The 17,809-nt window shown below is 38.2% G+C and overlaps 1 protein-coding gene across 2 annotated transcripts in view; it reads right to left on the reverse strand.

The window, feature by feature from the left end:
* The window catches only part of PPARG (peroxisome proliferator activated receptor gamma), a 101,181-nt gene that overhangs the window by 38,359 nt on the left and 45,013 nt on the right, over window positions 1-17,809 (reverse strand). Inside the window, exons 1-2 of one of the 2 annotated variants that reach the window (XM_060239865.1) lie at window positions 17,274-17,405; window positions 9,228-9,455 (exon numbers count right to left, since the gene is read on the reverse strand). In XM_060239865.1, the coding sequence (XP_060095848.1) occupies window positions 9,228-9,447 (220 nt within the window). In that variant the 5' untranslated portion in view covers window positions 9,448-9,455; window positions 17,274-17,405. Of the gene's footprint in view, window positions 1-9,227; window positions 9,456-17,273; window positions 17,406-17,809 lie in introns of those variants that run through there. The other variant, XM_060239866.1, reaches the window with a different exon arrangement.

The raw sequence follows: 17,809 nt of genomic DNA on the forward strand, positions 1-17,809 counted from the left end.
CCAATTATTCTTACCAATATTCTGCTCTGATGAGATTGGAATGGATAGCTATGAAGTTATTAGGCTGGGTGAACTGATTCACTCCTCTTACACACAATGGAGTGGACAGTGAGAGTGTAACCCATTTTGCAGCTACTGACATCTTTGCCTCACAACTGTCTAATATTTAAACATACACCCACTCCTCTGGAGTTCTGCTCTGAAATAAGACCTGCCTAGCTACTCTGAAGCAGAAGTAAGTTGTTATCTGATGTCACCCAGAAATCTCCCTTCCAACCCCTGAAGAGTTTTTGCATTTTTTAAAGTGTCCCTAAAGAAAAGTTGACATAGGAGCAGGTAATTGCATGAATGTATATGTGGCAATATCAAAGATGAAAAAAGAGAAGGCACTATACATGCAGTATGGTGAGAGGAAAAACACGGCTGGAGCAGTGTTCGATTCACTGTCATGTTTGTTTACCATTTCAGCTGGCAAAGATTAATGTGTACTATGGGGTTTGTTCTCATATTGCCAGCCTTCACTGCAGCCTTCACCACAAGTTATGGGACAAATGGGGAAATAAGGGTTTATCTAATACAAATACTTTCTCCAGAGCAGACACAGCTTACCTACACATTCTATCTTTTAGATATTTCCAAAACTAGAGAAGGAACTCAGACACCTTATGCAGTTTTCATCTCATGAATTACTTTATATGGAAGATCATTAATGTCTTCTAAGGATTGGAACCAAAGGTTCTATTTTGCGATCAGCGGAACTTTATTCTCATGTGAGAAGCCTTCTGCTGATAGAACATGCCTATTCTACTGGAGTGAGGCTCTTTGTGCAGGGAGAAGCTTCTAGGTATAAGGAGAATAATCCTTGGTTAATGAAATGGAACCTTTGTATCCATGGACAACAGATAATGACAGGAATACACTTCCGGCTGGCTTGGTGGCAGGGGTGTGTGGCCTAATATGCAAATGAATTCCTGCTGGGTTTTTTCTACAAAAAGCCCTGTGTGAAACAATGGTGATGTCAGGGTGTGTGGCCCAATATGCAAATGAGTTCCTGCTGGGCTTTTTCTACAAAATGATCCCTGGATAACGATGTAATTCCACAACAATGGTGGTTTAAAGATTTCCATGGTTTGGGAAAATAAATGATATTCTCAATGATATTTTACATAAATGAGGTGAATTTTACCTTAAGATGAATAACAAAGAATCTTAGTTTTGTTGCATAATGTGATATCAATTTTAAGAAAAGACAGCATTCTTTGTGTATTATTACTCTTGATCTAAAAGTACTTAGAAAAGTACTCATTCCATTTGAAAAAAACCAAATATATTACAGAATAAAAGAATTTTTAACATAAAGATACTTTTTTAGAAGAACTTTCCAAAAGACACTATAGAAAATGTCACAATGAATCTATACAGATATTAGTATCAGTATTATGATCATTGTCTGTTAGCCTCTGGCTCAGATTTTGTGCATACAACAAATAAGTCAGAGGCTTTACTTTGTAATGCAGAGGTTATTTACTGAATTTCAGTAGAGCAGCAAACAGGGTATGTCTGTGAAAGAGTGAAAGATCCAGACATTTTCCAGAAGTTAAAACCAGCCAAGTACCATATCCTAGAAATAATGTAGCATTTTGAGACTTGGCAGCGCACCCGTTGTATAACACTAATCAATGTGACTTTGTCTGAATTTCACATGACTATGTACATCAGTTATGCTGAACACCAGTGTTTTATACTTTCTTGTTATCTGACAGATTCTGCTCCATGCAATATGTCACAGCTATATAAATAATGCATCTTTTGCAGGCGAGAAACTAATCTTTCATTAATGATGCCTCCTCCCAGCCACTGGGATCATTCAAAATGTATTTCTTGACTTCTGGTTTCTGCGACCCAAGGTGGTGAGCGAGCTGGGAAGGCTCCCAAGAATCCCTCACCAATCGGGCAGCAGAGGGGCTCCTCAGTGTTGGGGGCTCAATTCCTGGATCCAGGGAGGATCTGGGAAGGCTGGCCGCTTGACAGCGTGGAGCAGGAATAATTGCGGCAGCTGTATCCCAAGCCCGCTGTAGCTGCAAGCCTCGCTACCCCGATTGCCATTTTAAATAGCATCAGAGTTGAACACCGGCTTTCTTCTTTTCTTTCAACTTCAACTTTAAATGCCTGTTTGATCTACTTCTCTTTGACAAGCAGATTGTAAGTGCCTTTCTACATTTTTATTTACTTTTTAAGTTGGATTGTTGCGGTGTTGGGATTCAGAGAGTGGGCAACTTAAGAGGCAAAGAGAAGAGGCAATCATTAAGGGAGAAGGGGGGGGGAATCCCCCAGCTCCCTCTTTCCTGCTTCTGAGGCCTTCCAAAGACTTGCCTAGAAGTTGGAGCTTGTGTTTATGACTCAGTGCCTTAAGGATTTTGCTACTTATCAGTAACCCTAGCATGTATGCTATCTAACTGGCTTACATGGACCTGATTTGTCTTGTTTCTCCACGCAACCTCTCATTTTCTGGTGTGTGTGGAGCTGCGGTGGATGCATAAGGAGTTTAAAAGTCTGGCAAGCATACTGGGCTGTATAGCCTTTGATTTAAATCTGCAATTCCAGCGAATGACTTTGGGAGTTACTCTGTATCGATTCGAGGACTCAGTTTTGGAATAAAACTTCTCTGGTCTTAAAGATATAAAGATTTGCCACGGCTGTGTTGAAAGGAAGGCACCCATCCTGAATAAAACTTTGTTGGTCTTAATTATATACCTGTGGAGCTATCCGGTGTCAAGCATTGATATTTCCCAATAAACAGCCTTTTGTTATTTAATCAAAAGTTGCTTTATTTAAGAAACTCAGAAGCTTTACCAAGGTCACAAGTCTTGGAAGTAATGAGGCACACAGTGTTACATAGTTGCTATATAGGATAACTTCAAAGGGTATCATAGAGATGCAGCTTGAGTCATGGGTTCAGAGGTTACTACTATCTCTTTTACTGCTAAGGAATTTAGGCTATTAAAAAAATCTCCCTTTCTCACACTTCTTTCAGCTCAGATAAGACTGTCTGTGTGAACCTGGGGAGAGAAGCAGCATGAAAGTGGTATCAGCCAGGCTGTAGCGTAAACATCCTTGGGCCAGATGGATTTATTACTTGCCCAAAGATAGTAAAGGAAGGGGGAGCAGTGGAGGATGGGTGATGTGCTCCTTGTCGAAGGAACCATTATGTTACAGAAATATGCAGGCTTGACACTTCAGTGGATTACCAAAATAACTATCGGGTTGACTTTGAAAAGATTAACTGTGAAGTTCCCAAGCCTTTAAGTGGATTATAAAAATACTGGAGGCTCTTGGCTATTAGCATCTTTTCCCTGTTTTTTTAATGGATTTTGTTGGATTATAAAAAGCTGGCTGGCTGAAGGAGATCCTTGCCTCGCTCTCAATTTTTCCTTTGGGTTTTGTTTTTGTCCTTTGGGGGGGGGGTTGTGTTTTTTGGGCATCCAGCCCTGGATTATAATTGTTGGAATCTCTATATTCCTCCACTTTGGAATACCTGAAGGGAATTTAAAGGAACAGTGAGGTTGGACCTTTCTAGCTGGAGAATGTACTTTAGTGAATTGTTATTGTGAGTTAGAACGCTTTGTGTTTGAGTCACTGGGAGGTTGGTTTGACCCAAAAGGTTTTGCTTAACATTTTGCTTAGTATTGTTTGGGGCTGGTTAAATTGTTGCTTTAAATAAGAAGGTTCTGTTCCCAAACAAACCACTTTTTTTTCATAATCCTGACATCTCTTGTTGAACTGTGAGTTTGTTGATACAAACAGGAACATTGTGTTCCAAAACAGGTTGCTGAAGTGAAAATATCTGAAGTGGCTTAGGTCTGGGGACCAACTTGCTAAAGGAGATGGACAATAAAGCATCTACTGGGTTTAAGGAGCTACAAAGGAAAAGAGAGAACCGAGAAGGTCGACCTTTGACCCCTTCACCTAGCTTGGCATCTGGCCCTGGAAAGTTCACACCTGCAACTATGCAGGGGGATATGAAGGAGATGCAAAATACCCTTTTAATGGCCATAGCACAACTGACTGGTAAGGTAGACAATATAGGTGAACAGATGGCAAAGATCAAACAAGAACTTCAAGAGAACAGAAAGGCAGAGACTAATGAAGCTTTGAAGGCCTTAGATACACAAGTGTCTGATAACACTCAAAATGTGGAACTGGAAAAAGAGCAGAAAGTTTATGAAAGTAGATGTCTTCAATTGGAAATGGACAAAGCAGCTTATATGCTGCGGTTTCAAAATGTACCAGAAGAAAAATCTGAAGCGCAGCTCTTTCAGAAATCTTACAAGTGACTCCTGATAAAATGGAAGAAGAGTTTGACCAGGTGAGGCGGGTACCTTCAAGTTTCACGAGAATAAATAAATTACCTAGCAAAATCCATCTGAAGCTGACAAGGAAGGTAACCAGAGACAACATTTTGAAACAAACAAGAGACAAAGCAGTGACAATTGCAGGAAACACGGTGAAGATTTTAAGAGAGGTACCATGGCCAATTAGACAAAAGAGGAGACAAACGACAAGACTTGACAAACTTTTTGAGGAAAGAGAGATACTGTATACGTGGCTAATTCCAGAAGGTCTTCTTTTTACTTATGAAGAAAATAGGTACAGGATTAACTTTTCCTTTAAAGCCAAGAATTTCTTAGAGAAAACTGAGAAGAAAGAAGGGAAGAAAAAGAAAAAAGATGAAGAGGAGGAAGAGGAAGAGGAAATCTCAGATGAAGAGGACCCAAGTGGAGCAAGGAAATACCCAACAAGACTTCAGACTAAAAAAGATAAAAAAGATAGTGATAAGAAAAATTCATAATGGCTTCAATTGTTTCTATTAATGTAAATGGACTTAACTCTCCTATAACGAGGAAAACCTTTAAATATTTGGCAAATCAGATTTAGTGCCAAGAAAAAGAAGGAAAGAACCGAAAACTTTCAAAATTTAATGTTGCAGGCTGAGAAAAATTTAAAAGTACAACCTACAAAACAGGAGTTTCAAAATAAGATTAAAGAAGTACAGCACCAACTTAACCTATTACTTGTAGAGGAGGTGGAGAGAAAATTAAGATTTGCTAGACAGAATTATTTTGAGCATGCCAACAAGTCGGGAAGATGGTTAGCCTACAAACTGAGAAAAGAGAGTGCAAAAAGAATAATTCGGGTATTGAAAGATGAAAATAATAAAGAGAAATTCCAAAGACAGGAGATATGCCAAATTGTGGAGTGATTCTACAAAAGATTATATGAAGCCAAACAAGTTCAAAAGGAAGATCTGGTAGAATATTTCAAACAGAACAATCTTAATAAATTTACAGAGGAGCAATGGAAAACTTTAAATGAGCCAATAACAATAAGAGAAATTGGAGAGGCAATTGTATCTCAAAAGAATGGTAAGTCCTCAGGACCAGATGGTTTGCCTGCAGAGTTCGATAAAGCTTGCGAAGACTGTCTGTTGTTACCATTTAAATCTCTTATTGAAAAGATCCAAATTAAAGCCCAAATCCCAGCTTCATGGCAAGAAGCCACAATATCTTTAATTCCTAAAGAGGGTACAGACTTGAAAGATATAAAGAATGTTTGGCCAATCTCTCTCTTAAATGTGGATTACAAAATTTTTCACTCAATACTGGCACAACGTCTAAAGAAAGTATTATTGAGCACGATTCATCAAGATCAGGCAGGATTTCTTCCCAGAAGATATCTGAAAGATAATATCAGAACAATACGCAATATAATGGAATATTATGAGAACCATCCAGAGAAGCAATTAGCATTATTTTTTTTTTAATGCTGAGAAAGCCTTCGACAACATTCATTGGCAATTTATGTCATGACAACTAAAGAATATGAAGTGTGGTGAGAACTTCTTGAGATCAATACAATCAATATATTCTTCACAAATGGAAAAGGTGTTGGTGAATGGCAAATTATCTGAAGCAATTGCTATTCAAAAGGGTACAAGACAAGGCTGTCCACTGTCACTACTTTAGTTTATTTTGTGTTTAGAGACATTGAATAATCAAATAAGAAAAGATTCAAGTATTAAGGGAGCGTTGATCAAGGGTGAACAATACAAACTGAGGGCCTTTGCAGATGACTTGGTTTTTATACTAGAACAACCAATAGACTCTATTGAACATTTGCTGAACAAGATTAATCAATTTGACCATTGGGCTGGATTGAAGATAAACTATCACAAAACAAAATTTTTAACTAAGAATATGATGACAGAACAATCCCAACTACTTCAACAAAAGTCAGCATTTTCTTATGAGAAAAGAGCTAAGTATCTGGGCATTCATATTACAAATAAATGCAGTAATTTAAAGGACGACAATTATGATAAACTGCTTTAAGAGACCAAAAAAGACCTTGATAAATGGCAAGTTTTGAATTTATCCTCAATGGGAAGAATAGCTTCAGTAAAAATGAACATTTTGCCAAGATTGCTTTCCCCCCCCCCCCCAAACTACACCAGGGCTTTTAACTAATGTATTCTTTCAGGAATTGAACAAAATGGTCTCTGAATTTATTTGGTGAAAGAAAAAACCAAGAATTAAACTGAAGACATTACAGGATTCTAAAATAAGAGCGGGCGTGGGTCTACCTGACTGGCAATTATATTACAGAGCTTCGGTGCTGAAATGGGCAAGAGACTGGGTTCTTTCGAATGATAGAAGACAGTTCATGTTAGAGGGCCATAATCTTACTTTGGGTTGGCATGTGTATTTATGTTACCAAAGATTAGAAGGGCATTCGTATTTCAAGAATCATTGGTTCAGGAAATCCCTGTACCATACATGAACTTGGTTAAAACCAAGAATCTATCAGAAAATTCCAAGATGGGTGCTTCCTGTGGAAGCATTTACACCCCCAAATCTTATAAAACCAAACCAGAGTTATAGATATGAAGAATTGCTGAAAAAAGATAACCAATTGAAAACCAAGGAAGAACTGGAAAACATGGATATTAAAAAGAGTTGGTGGTTGAGCACACAAGTAGAGTCCAGCTAAAGATAAGATAGTAGATTTTAATAGGGAACAATACCCATTTGATAAAATTTTCCTGGGGCTTCAAGCCAAGCTAATTTCCAAGTTATATTCATATTTATTACAGATGAAGATGCAAGACGAGACTGTAAAAGAATGCATGGTTCAATGGGCCAAGAACGTAGGTCGTAATATCATGTTAGAGGAATGGGAGAAGTTATGGAAACGTAATATCAAATTAACTAAGACAGTAGCTTTTAAAGAAAACTGTAGAAGATGTTTTATAGATGGTATGCAACCCCGCAAATCTCTCTAAAATGTATTCAAATATATCAAATAAGTGCTGGGAATGTACTAAGCATGTTGGGTCCTTTTATCATATGTGGTGGTCTTGTGTGGTGGTGAAAGACTACTGGAAGATGGTGCATGAGTTATTACAGAAAATCCTGAAGACTCAGATTCAATTTAAACCAGAATTATTCTTATTGAACATATATCCTGATGACTATATGAAAAAGATGAGACATCTATTGGCGCATATTAATACAGCAGCTAGAATTCTTTTGGCACAGAAATGGAAATTCCAAGAAATTCCCACGAGATCGGACGATGGAGAAAATACTGGAAACGGCTGAGATGGACTATTTATCCCAGTTACTTGCCGAGAAATCTAAGGAAGAAGCAAGAAAACTTTGGGTGAAGCTATATGTGTGGTTAGATACTTAAGATTCTCTGGTGTGAACTTTTGCCCCCTTCTCCTGTAATCTAGAGTATAATGGCATATATATTCGAAATCTAAAGCTAAGTGGATAACCTAGCCATAGGCTTACAATCGTTAAAATATTTTACTAAGAGTATGTTGATATAGTGTAAAGTGATAACAATATTTGATAAGGTGTGAATTTAAGGAAGTATTTCTATTCAGGTTAACTATATTATTATAGATGATTATATCTATTTTTCTATTTCTCCTTTCCCTTGTTCCCTTTACTCTTTGGAAAACTAATAAAAATTTAAACTGTCAAAATGTATTTCTTATATCATAACATTTTTAACAATTTTGTAACTTTACTTCTCTGGAATTAATTCAAGAGTTATAAATATGTAAAAGGTTCTTTCCCCCTCTTTAAAATGTGTGATTGTATATTAAATGGTATCTCTGTGGTATATTGATGTCCAGTGTAGTATCTGACTAGGACTAGGGCAGCACAGTTTTAATTTGCCAGCTATGGAGCTTACTGGTTAACTTAGGCCACTCATCCTCAGAGCCTAATCTACTTTACTTGGTGGCTGTGAGGATAAAATGGAGATGGGATGAAATCCATATACTGACTTGAACACTTTGAAGAAAGGGCAGGACAAAAATGGGATAGATAGTTACAAATGGAGATGAAGGCTGTGAAAATTTCTAAAAGTAATGAAGAGGTGATTGATCAACTAAAGAAAAAAAATAAAGATAAGTTCAGTTCTTCTCATGTAGCCACAAAATTCCCTATAGGTACAAAACCAGTCTCTGCATCCCAGATTGTGTGATGCAACAGGTTTAGAAAATCTAGATGAGGGAAGAGCAGACTTTATGCTTCTGGGAGCCACCTGATTTTTTTCAAGAGCTTTGGGAGCCACCAGTCAAAATGGAGGTTTGTACAAATACAGCATTTCAGAGCAGAGCAAGTGGGGAAATCTTTGTGATGTTTTCCCTAAGAAAACCATCCCCCGCCCCACCCCACCCCAAAGTGTAATTTGCCTTCTAGTGGAAAAATATACAGTCACTTTTATATCTTCTCTGGAAGAGGCAAAAAACTAGCTTTTGGGGGGAAGTCAACAGTACACTCCTTTCCCATCCTGGAGGAGAATGAGAGGTGGATGGGAAAGGGTGGTGGTGCTGTTTGTTTTCCCACCCAGAGCAAAGATATGTGCATGCCGCCTCCTCTGCACAGAAGAAGACAGTGGCTGGTGTGGTACCTCTGAACATAAGAATGAGAAAATAATTTCAGGAGGGTGGAGAGCCACTTTTAAATGTTTGAAGAGACACTGGTTACTTCTGATTGACCTTAAGCTCACCCTTGGCCTAGACTATTTGCTGTGTGTGGTTTTCAGTGAAGATATAAGCATTTTGCTATATATATATCAGTAAGAATTGAAGACCCAGAAACTCTTCTCAAAGGTTAAACCCAATTAAGCAACAATAGCACAACATGACATACTTTGGCATTCCTGAAGTTTCATATCGTATTTGTAATCAATAGCTGTCTGGTCAGTTCTTGCAAGGGGAAGGTCTTCATAATGTGGTGAGGAAAGGCTGGTAAAATCAACTGTGGTAAATGGCTTTATATCAAAGGAATGGGAGTGATCATCCATTGCAGAAAGGTCCACTGGGCTAATTCCAAAGTTCATGGACCAAAACGGCATTTCTGTGTCAACCATTGTAAACCCTGAAATGGAAAAAAGGGGGGATCACAGTAAGACAATGTATCTAGATATAAGTAAATAATAAAACTAAGATGTTAAAATAAGCTGAAGCATACATGATAAATCATATTTAAAGCACAGTAAATATAATGGGCTTCACCAGATGCTTAAAAGGTGCTTAACTTAGACAGCTACAAAAGCAGCTTGCTATGGAACTTAAAAGTGGGAACAAGTTGAAAGCACACAGGGAATTAGTAGTATAGGGTTTTTTTGGATCTTAGCCAATATTTTCACCCTGAAAACAGCAAATGCAGTTAATGTGAAACAAATGATTCTATCTGGCCAAAGCACAAATTCAGTTTTGGTAATGTTTAGAGTAAGAATCATATAAGGATCCATGCAAACTTGCTACTTAATTTCATTGACTATTACGTGAATATTATTACTTCTGATTTAAAAATATATGCCTCAAAATAAAAAAATGGGAAAGTATGAACTCTTTTAATTCTGTGGCATCTAATTCTCTTTCTAATCACCAATTAAATTCTACAGAAAGTCTCTTACTTCTGTACCCTTCAGATACCCATAGCATTTCTGGGTTGTTCCCATTCATTTCCAACTAGGAGAAAACCCATGGTGTTACCTGTATTTCTTGCATTGCGGGGGGAGGGGTACTAATAGATACAAATGCCACACCAGTTTACAGCTTAATATCTTTATACCAGCGTATATGTTGGATCCTGTAACAGAAAGCTTTTGCATTTGATTTCAAACACAGAGGCACTGTTAATGTGATGTAATGCATTTATCAAGTATAATATGTGAACAGTCATTGATAACTTATTGGAGCAGGGGCATCTCAAGGAGTAAATTCCATATTTCACACCATTGTGAACAAAGCTACCAGGAACAATTTCCTCACAATACCATTTTATATGAATGCAGAAGTATTGATTTTAGCATCCATTCCTTATTGACCCTGCAGTGAGAAGATATACGTGCTTTCACCAAAACCATTATAGCCAGCTGTTGGATTCCACCCTGTCTCAGCACCAAACTTTAAAGAGTTGGGTCCAGGTTCCCTGGATCCAACATCGGTTCCCTAAAGCCATACAGCTGGTACAGGGAATGAAGAATAATTGGTTTTTATACCCTACTTTCCTCTACTTTAAGGAGTCTCAAAGCAATCATATTCCTTTCCTCAGGCAGTTATTTCCCCATTTTTGCTGCTCCATGTGCACAGCAAACTTCATGTAGAGCAGCAAAAGCAGGGAAAGAACTCCCCTAGCACTGTTTTGGTGTGGGAAATGGCTTGGGGTGGCGGAGAGGCAAGAGCCCTTCCTTCCCCTATGGTGGTGTTCCTAGCCCAAATGGGTTCTGCTTATTTTTTTAAATGCCATTCCCTGAAACCTCTGTGTGGCTACAGGAAACCCAAGGAATCTGGACCCAACTCGTTAAAAATAAGCCTTTGAATTAAGCCCTAACTATAGATATAAGTCTCACTATTGTAACACTGTAGTTCCAGTCCTTTAACCAATTTAACCAATTCTTACTACATAACATGAGCAGAATTGTTAGGGTCAAACTGGGAATTTCCAAGCTCACAACTGCACCAGCTCTTAAATCTCTCCGTTGTTTAGCTGGTGATAGGGCTGCCAATCCCCAGTTGGGTATATAGCAACACAACAGAGAAATGCGGATATGTGGAGCAGGGTAAAGGTACAATATTCATATAGGATGCTGCTTATTAGGAACATTTTCTCTATCTTTTTTCTTTTTAAAGAAGCCTTCTGATATTAGAACAAACATCAGGAACTTTAAAGAGTTTAGCTGGCTTGGGTATTTCACTTGAACTTGGGACCTATTGGCATGTGTGGACTTTACACCTTTATGTAATAAAAATCTGTTTGATTCTGTTTACTCTGAATGAGCTAACACTGCTTGGTCTTTCTGCCCCAAAGCAGCAAAGTTTTATCGACTCTTAACATTATAAGAATAAGGAGGAGAGGCTTGTGTCAACTTTTAACTTCCTCTGTGACATATACAAACATTTCACAGTAGCTGGTGCCACTGTTAAGGCAGCAGATGTACTCTGTGACTGGGGTGAGCCTGGGCATGCCTTGAGATTTGCAATCCTAAACACACTTATTTGGAAATAAACCCCACTGGAATCAATAGAGCTTCCTGAGTAAACACATCTGGGAGTAGGCTGAAAGAATCTATTTCAGTGATTATGCCTTTCTTTGTCAGGATAAAGTAAACAGGTGCCGCATATCCCACACAACACTTTTGACTGTTAATACTTTTGCTAAAACTAGATCCAGAAAAAACAAGTTAGAGTGGAAGTTCAAAAAGGTAGAAGGGATGAAGAGACATCTTCACCATACAAACAAACCAATTTGAGCAGTGTTTCCCTATCCTTAGGAAACCCTGGAAGTTCTGCAGTTCTATGAATGTTTCCTCTAAGCTTAATTAGTGTGAGCTAGCTCACAGTTTTTTAGCCTCTGGCTCACATATTTTTGTCTTAGCTTAGGAAAAATGGCCCCAGAGCAAACTAATTTATGCAGTAGCTCACAACTTAAATGCTAGTAGCTCACGAAGTAAGATTTTTACTCACAAGACTCCACAGCTTAGAGGGAGCATTGGAAAGGATCTGTACATTTTTAACAAAATTTCCAGCATGTTCTTCAAACAACAACTCTCAGAATTCATTGGAGGGAAACCATTAATCCTGGTTTAGCCCAGTCCCCAAACTGGCATTCTGCACTAGAATCAGAGAAACCAACTCTATGACTCTACGATTCTATGATTTTAGTGTAGAATGTCAGCTTGGGGACAGAGATAAACCAGGATTAAAGGTCTAGTGCAAAACTGGACAGAGTCAGGAAGCGTAGATGTATTTGAGGGAAGAACTGAAGATAGTGAGGGAAAGATGTGTTCCCCCCCACCAGCTTTCTTTATAGAATATACTTATTTATTCATGCACTTTATGCTTGTATCCCATCAGTTCCTAAGACTTCAGGTCAATAACAGGCAACTGAAGGTCCATTTGAAACCACAAAAGCTTTGCATTTCCCTGATCCCAAGGACTCCTATTACATGCACGCACACCTTCTCACATCTTATGCAAAGGGCTCCATCAATCACCAAGAATTCCAACTCTTTGTTACCTAGTGGAAATATCAATGCAAAGCCCTCCCCCTCTGATGCTCTTGAGCAGATTGTTCCTATGTGCCCGGCTACAAAGCAAATGAAAGTGAGCAGTAAAGGTATGAAAGTGGAAGGTCCTGCCAAGATCTCTCTTGCTGTTCACTCTAGGGAAGGAGCTTAGAATCCACTCCATGTATACAATGGAGAGCCAGTCTGGTACTGCAGTTAAGAGCAGCGGACTCTAATCTGAAGAACTGGGCTTGATTTTCCCACTCCTTCCCATGCAGTCAGCTGGGTGATCTTGGGTCAGTCACAGTTCTCTTAAAGCTCTCTCAGTCCCACCTACCACATAGGGTGTCTGCTGTGGGAGAGGAAGGGAAGGAAATTGTAAGCTGCTTGGAGATTCCTTTGGGTAATGAAAGGCACGGTATAAAAACCAACTCCTAAATTGGAAGGAAAGAATCAGTGGACTGAACCAATCACTGAATTTTGCTGGGTCACTGTTAAAATGTTAGCAGCCAGTCAGACTTAATATTTTCAAACCACAATCTCAAAACAAATGATTATCTGTGCTAGCTGGAAAACACTGCTGTACTGCCACATCCTTTTTCTCATGGTTTGAGGATTCAGTGATATAATATCATCTGTTCTTTTCTTGTTTTGGAATTTTTATATACCAAAGTATTTAACGTTGATTAAATAGGATGTTTTTAAAAAATCAGATACAAACAATTCAGCATAACATTTATGATTTTCAGTAGGCTTAGTTTATTTTTGTTTGAAACACTTTTGTATCTCTATGAAAATATAAAATGAAAACTAGCTATGAAGTCAATAAAATGCTGCCACATCAGCTGTGGACTGTGGAAAACATGTAGTTGTCCATAAATTAGCCATTTCTGCTTCAAAAATAAAATCTAATGGCCACACTAAGTAAAATCTAATAAAATCTAATGGTTCAGAAAAGGAGCATGCTGGTGAAGAGATGGATAGATGAAGTTTTTGAAACTGCTCTCTGTTATTTGAGGAGACAAATCACAACGATCTGTGTTATTTGAGGAGACAAATCACAATAATCTGTGTTGTTTGAGGAGACAAATCACAGATAAGAACATCTTTCTGTGATATCTCCCTGCATTTCCAAGGCTTAAAAGGAAATTTTAGGAACCACACAACATTGAAGTCTCTACATTAAAGGCTGCAGAAACAACAAGACTGACAGTTACTCTCACAGTGTCCCTGCCAATCCTGCAGCTTCCACCAATAATGATGCTGCACACTGGCAGTGCCACTACATTAGCCATGGATAGCCTGGCTGCTTGGTATTATTCAACAGTAGCTACCCTACAAAAGCCAGAGTGGGTGTAGTGGTTAGAGTTTCAGACTAGGATCTGGGAGACCAATACTCCAATCCCCACTCTGCCATGGAAATTCACTGGGTGACCTTGAGCCAGTTACACATTCTCAGCTTAACGTGCCTCATAGCATGGTTGTAAGGATAAAATAGAGGAGGAGAATGATGGAAACTGCTTTCGGTCCCCATTGTGGAAAAGGTGGGGCATAAATGAAGTAAATAAATAATCTAGATAAATGGTGTTAAGTTTTCTAGTAATTGCTGCCATGTCTGGCTCCAATGAGTCTTCCGTCAAAAGCCAAAAGAGCCCTGGAAAGGGCCTTACCTCCTTCCTGTCTTTTACTGACAGAAACCAAGATTTGAAGACTAACAGTACTGTTGTGGTCGCCTAACAATGGCCTCAGGCCACAGAGAGGGCATTTATTACGAAAATAAGACAGTTACAAGCATTCCCTCTATTGGAAGAAGGTAACCCCATGTCCTTTTTTAAGATTTCAGATTTTTCCTCAATCCTGGGGCTTTTTCAGATTTGTAGAAATATCCATTTTGTCTGTCCATGGCCCCAGTCTCCAGATTTAAGTATCAACAGATGGAAGCATGCTGAGAATTCATATTGCTATTATCCTTCTATGAATGAGCAATATAACTTGGCAGTAAAAAATAAAATTGCCATATAAACCATCAAAATAGTTTTTAAAATGAGCACATTAAAATGTGTGATACTGAAACTTTCGGGCTCCGTCATCTTGGCTTTAGAGGGGCTTGCAGATCACCTCTCTGTGGCAACTCTGAGTCTGGCTGTTGGAGGGGTGTCACAGAAGTGATGTCCCCATAGAAAAAGCCCGGAGAGGCTTTTTCTTCGGCATGGGTTTTTTACGGGAAGAGAGGGGTTCAGCGGCAGCTGCCTCTGTGTTTCCTGTATATCCCGAAGCTCCGCGGCCATGAAAGCTGGCATGTCAGCAGAAAAAGAAGAACGCCCAACCGCTTTCTTGCTTTTGTTTCCTCCAGTACGTCTTTGAAGTAGTGTTCTTCTACTCCTAAAGTGATGATTCTACTTAACAAGTAGGTGTTTTTCTAATTCTACTCCCTGATGGGTCACTCTGCATAACAACGAGAGACTAGCTCAAAAGAAGAACAAGAGGCCTTGGAATGTCATGAGCAGTCAACTATTTAAATTGGATTGAATACATTTACTAAAATTGACCCGGATTATAATTGGACACATACTAAAGAGATCATTAAGAGGTCGCAATATGATCTGAACACAAAGGAGATATATTTTAGAGACAGCTCTCTCTATCACCTGACTGTATTTGAAAGAATGGCATTTAAAACTTCAGATGGAGCTAACGTGGAATGTGGATTAGCAGGAGCTTGAAGCTACTTTACAATCTGATCTAAGAGACTGAGTTTTGTTATCGGAGAAAAATGGCACTGCCTAGCGAAATGCCTCATGGAAAAGATATCTGTTCAAATCTCGTTTCTCTGAAAGAAGATCTTATCTCATTTATGCAGCTCCTTAAAGACCAAATGAGTGGTTTTATGCTGACAGCTAATGAAATTGCAAACCTACAGGGGCTGAATGCTAAAGAGAGTATACTGACGGCTCTGAAATTGGAAGGAGAAAGTGATACGATTCGAAATAAACAAAGGAAAATTAAGATGGTCTCCTGTGTCACAGTTTTAAAACCAGGCCGGAAATCAAGACCCAGTGGAATTAAGCTGAGAGGGAAAAATGGTGTTGAATTTTTCCTCCTGTGGTTGAGGGGGCAGGCCATGTTGAGAAGAGAAAAGTTGCACTCCAATCAACAAATCAAGATATGGAAAGCTTTTCGGAAAAAGGATTTTGGATTTTTTCTTTTATTTTTGTGAATGGCTGGACATAAAACTCTGATTAAGAAGTGGTGATGATTTTAAAAGGTAACTGTGACTAAATGGGGTGCCTCGGATGTAATATGGGTGCAGAAATTAAAGGAACTTAAAAGTTTTTAACCTTTGGGAAGAAGGATTCTTTGGGTTCTTTTTTTCCTTGTGGATAAACAAACATGTAACCATTAATAATGAACATATGTTCGATTTTAAAAGAACAAGGGAGATTTTGAAGAAGTAGAGAGTTGGTAAAATTGTAATTAAATACATAGTCATTTGGGATTAATGTTAATGAGTGCAGATAACATATTTCTCTATATAGTAGATGTATTTACAGTATGCCTACTTAGTGAAATTGCTTATAACGGTGTAAGAGTTGGATTAAGGGTTGAAAAGGCAGATAGCCTAATTGCTGTGTAATCTGGTAGGTTTGGTAATTTGGTAGATTTGTTTTTAATATGTTATTTGGAGAAATGCTATAGACTGAGATAGACAAATTATTCAGTTGTATCTTATGAAATTTACTAAGGAAAAAGAAATGATTCCTATGTGCTTGTTTTAATAAGGATCTTGTTAAACCAATAATCTAATTTGTGCTTATAATAGGCTTAAGGTAAATTAGATAAAATTGGCATTGAGAAAGATTTGAAACATTTTTTTGTTTTTTTAAACTTGTTATATCTATTTGTGTTTAAGAAGAAATGTTTAAGATTTACATTGCTATTACTAGTTTATTAAAAGAAGTTTTTATTTTTTTTCTTTCCTGGTAATGGAAGGAAGGTAAAATTTATGGAGATTTTTATACTTGTAGGTAGAATGATTTGAGTATTTTATTAGGAGGTGGAATTATAATTGATATATTTGTACTGGTTTCTGTTTCTGTTTTCCTCATTCTGTTAATGCCCCTTTCCCCCCTTTTGCCCTTTTTAATGTATTCTTTGTAATGCTTCTTTCTTTTGTAGTTTAAAACAATAAAAATTATAAAATGTAAAATGTGTGCTACTGCTTGGATAAGTTACCTGGCTTCATTTCTAGTGTTGTTCCCAATATTATAGAAATCCAGCAATTAGATGGCCACAATAAGGCTGGGAAGACAGCGTTCAGCTCCCCACTATGCTGTGAAACCCACTAAGTGACCTTCATCTAGTCTAGTTGTTCTCTGTCAGCCTACCCCCGCCTTGCAGGACAGATGGAAGACCTACCCTGAGCAGTTGGACAAAGACTAGGGTAAAAGAACCCTTATTTACAGTGAACTTTTTGCTGACCAGAAAAGCAATTACATTCCTTGTAAAATAAATAATCATACAGGAATTGTACCTAAAACAGTATTAAAGTTTTAAGAATTTCACTGTGGTTTTTCCATGTTATTTCAATGCCAATAACACCACAAATGAAATCATCACGGTATGAAAAACATGCCAGATAACAAATTACTCATTACTGTAATCCACGATGGCTCTCCACTAACTTGAATGTCTGCATTCTAGACACAGAAAACATCCTAGACAGGCAAAAACTAGTGATTTCTGTCCCTACAGCTGTCAAAAGGAAGCGGCCACAACATCCTGTTTTAATATCGGTTTTACAAAACCAGCAGAGGAAAAGCACAAACCCGTAAGGGAAGAAGAGCAAAAAGAAAAGGAAAAGTAGGTAAATGTGGGTTTTATGTATATTTAAATTGTGACACTGTATACAGAATATCTAACAATCTGATCATGTGGAACCACTGAGAAGGTCAGGTGTGTCTAGGGAATGGTGCAGGGATGTGAATAAAGTGCATCTTCCACCAACAGTTTTCTTTGTGCTTTGCAGTTGTGTCGGCTGTACCAGGTGCAATCCATTTTGTTGTGCTACCTACAATAGACAATCCTACTCTATGCATGTGGTGCACTCCAGGGGATAAGACTAAATTGTGCTGTGTTTAATTCAGCACCTTCACAGAATCAGAGCTTGTATAGCAACGGAAATATTTGGGTATTTCCATTCTGGGACAGGAACATATAC

This window comes from Heteronotia binoei, chromosome 5, assembly GCF_032191835.1.
Source record: "Heteronotia binoei isolate CCM8104 ecotype False Entrance Well chromosome 5, APGP_CSIRO_Hbin_v1, whole genome shotgun sequence".
Lineage (NCBI taxonomy): Eukaryota > Metazoa > Chordata > Lepidosauria > Squamata > Gekkonidae > Heteronotia > Heteronotia binoei.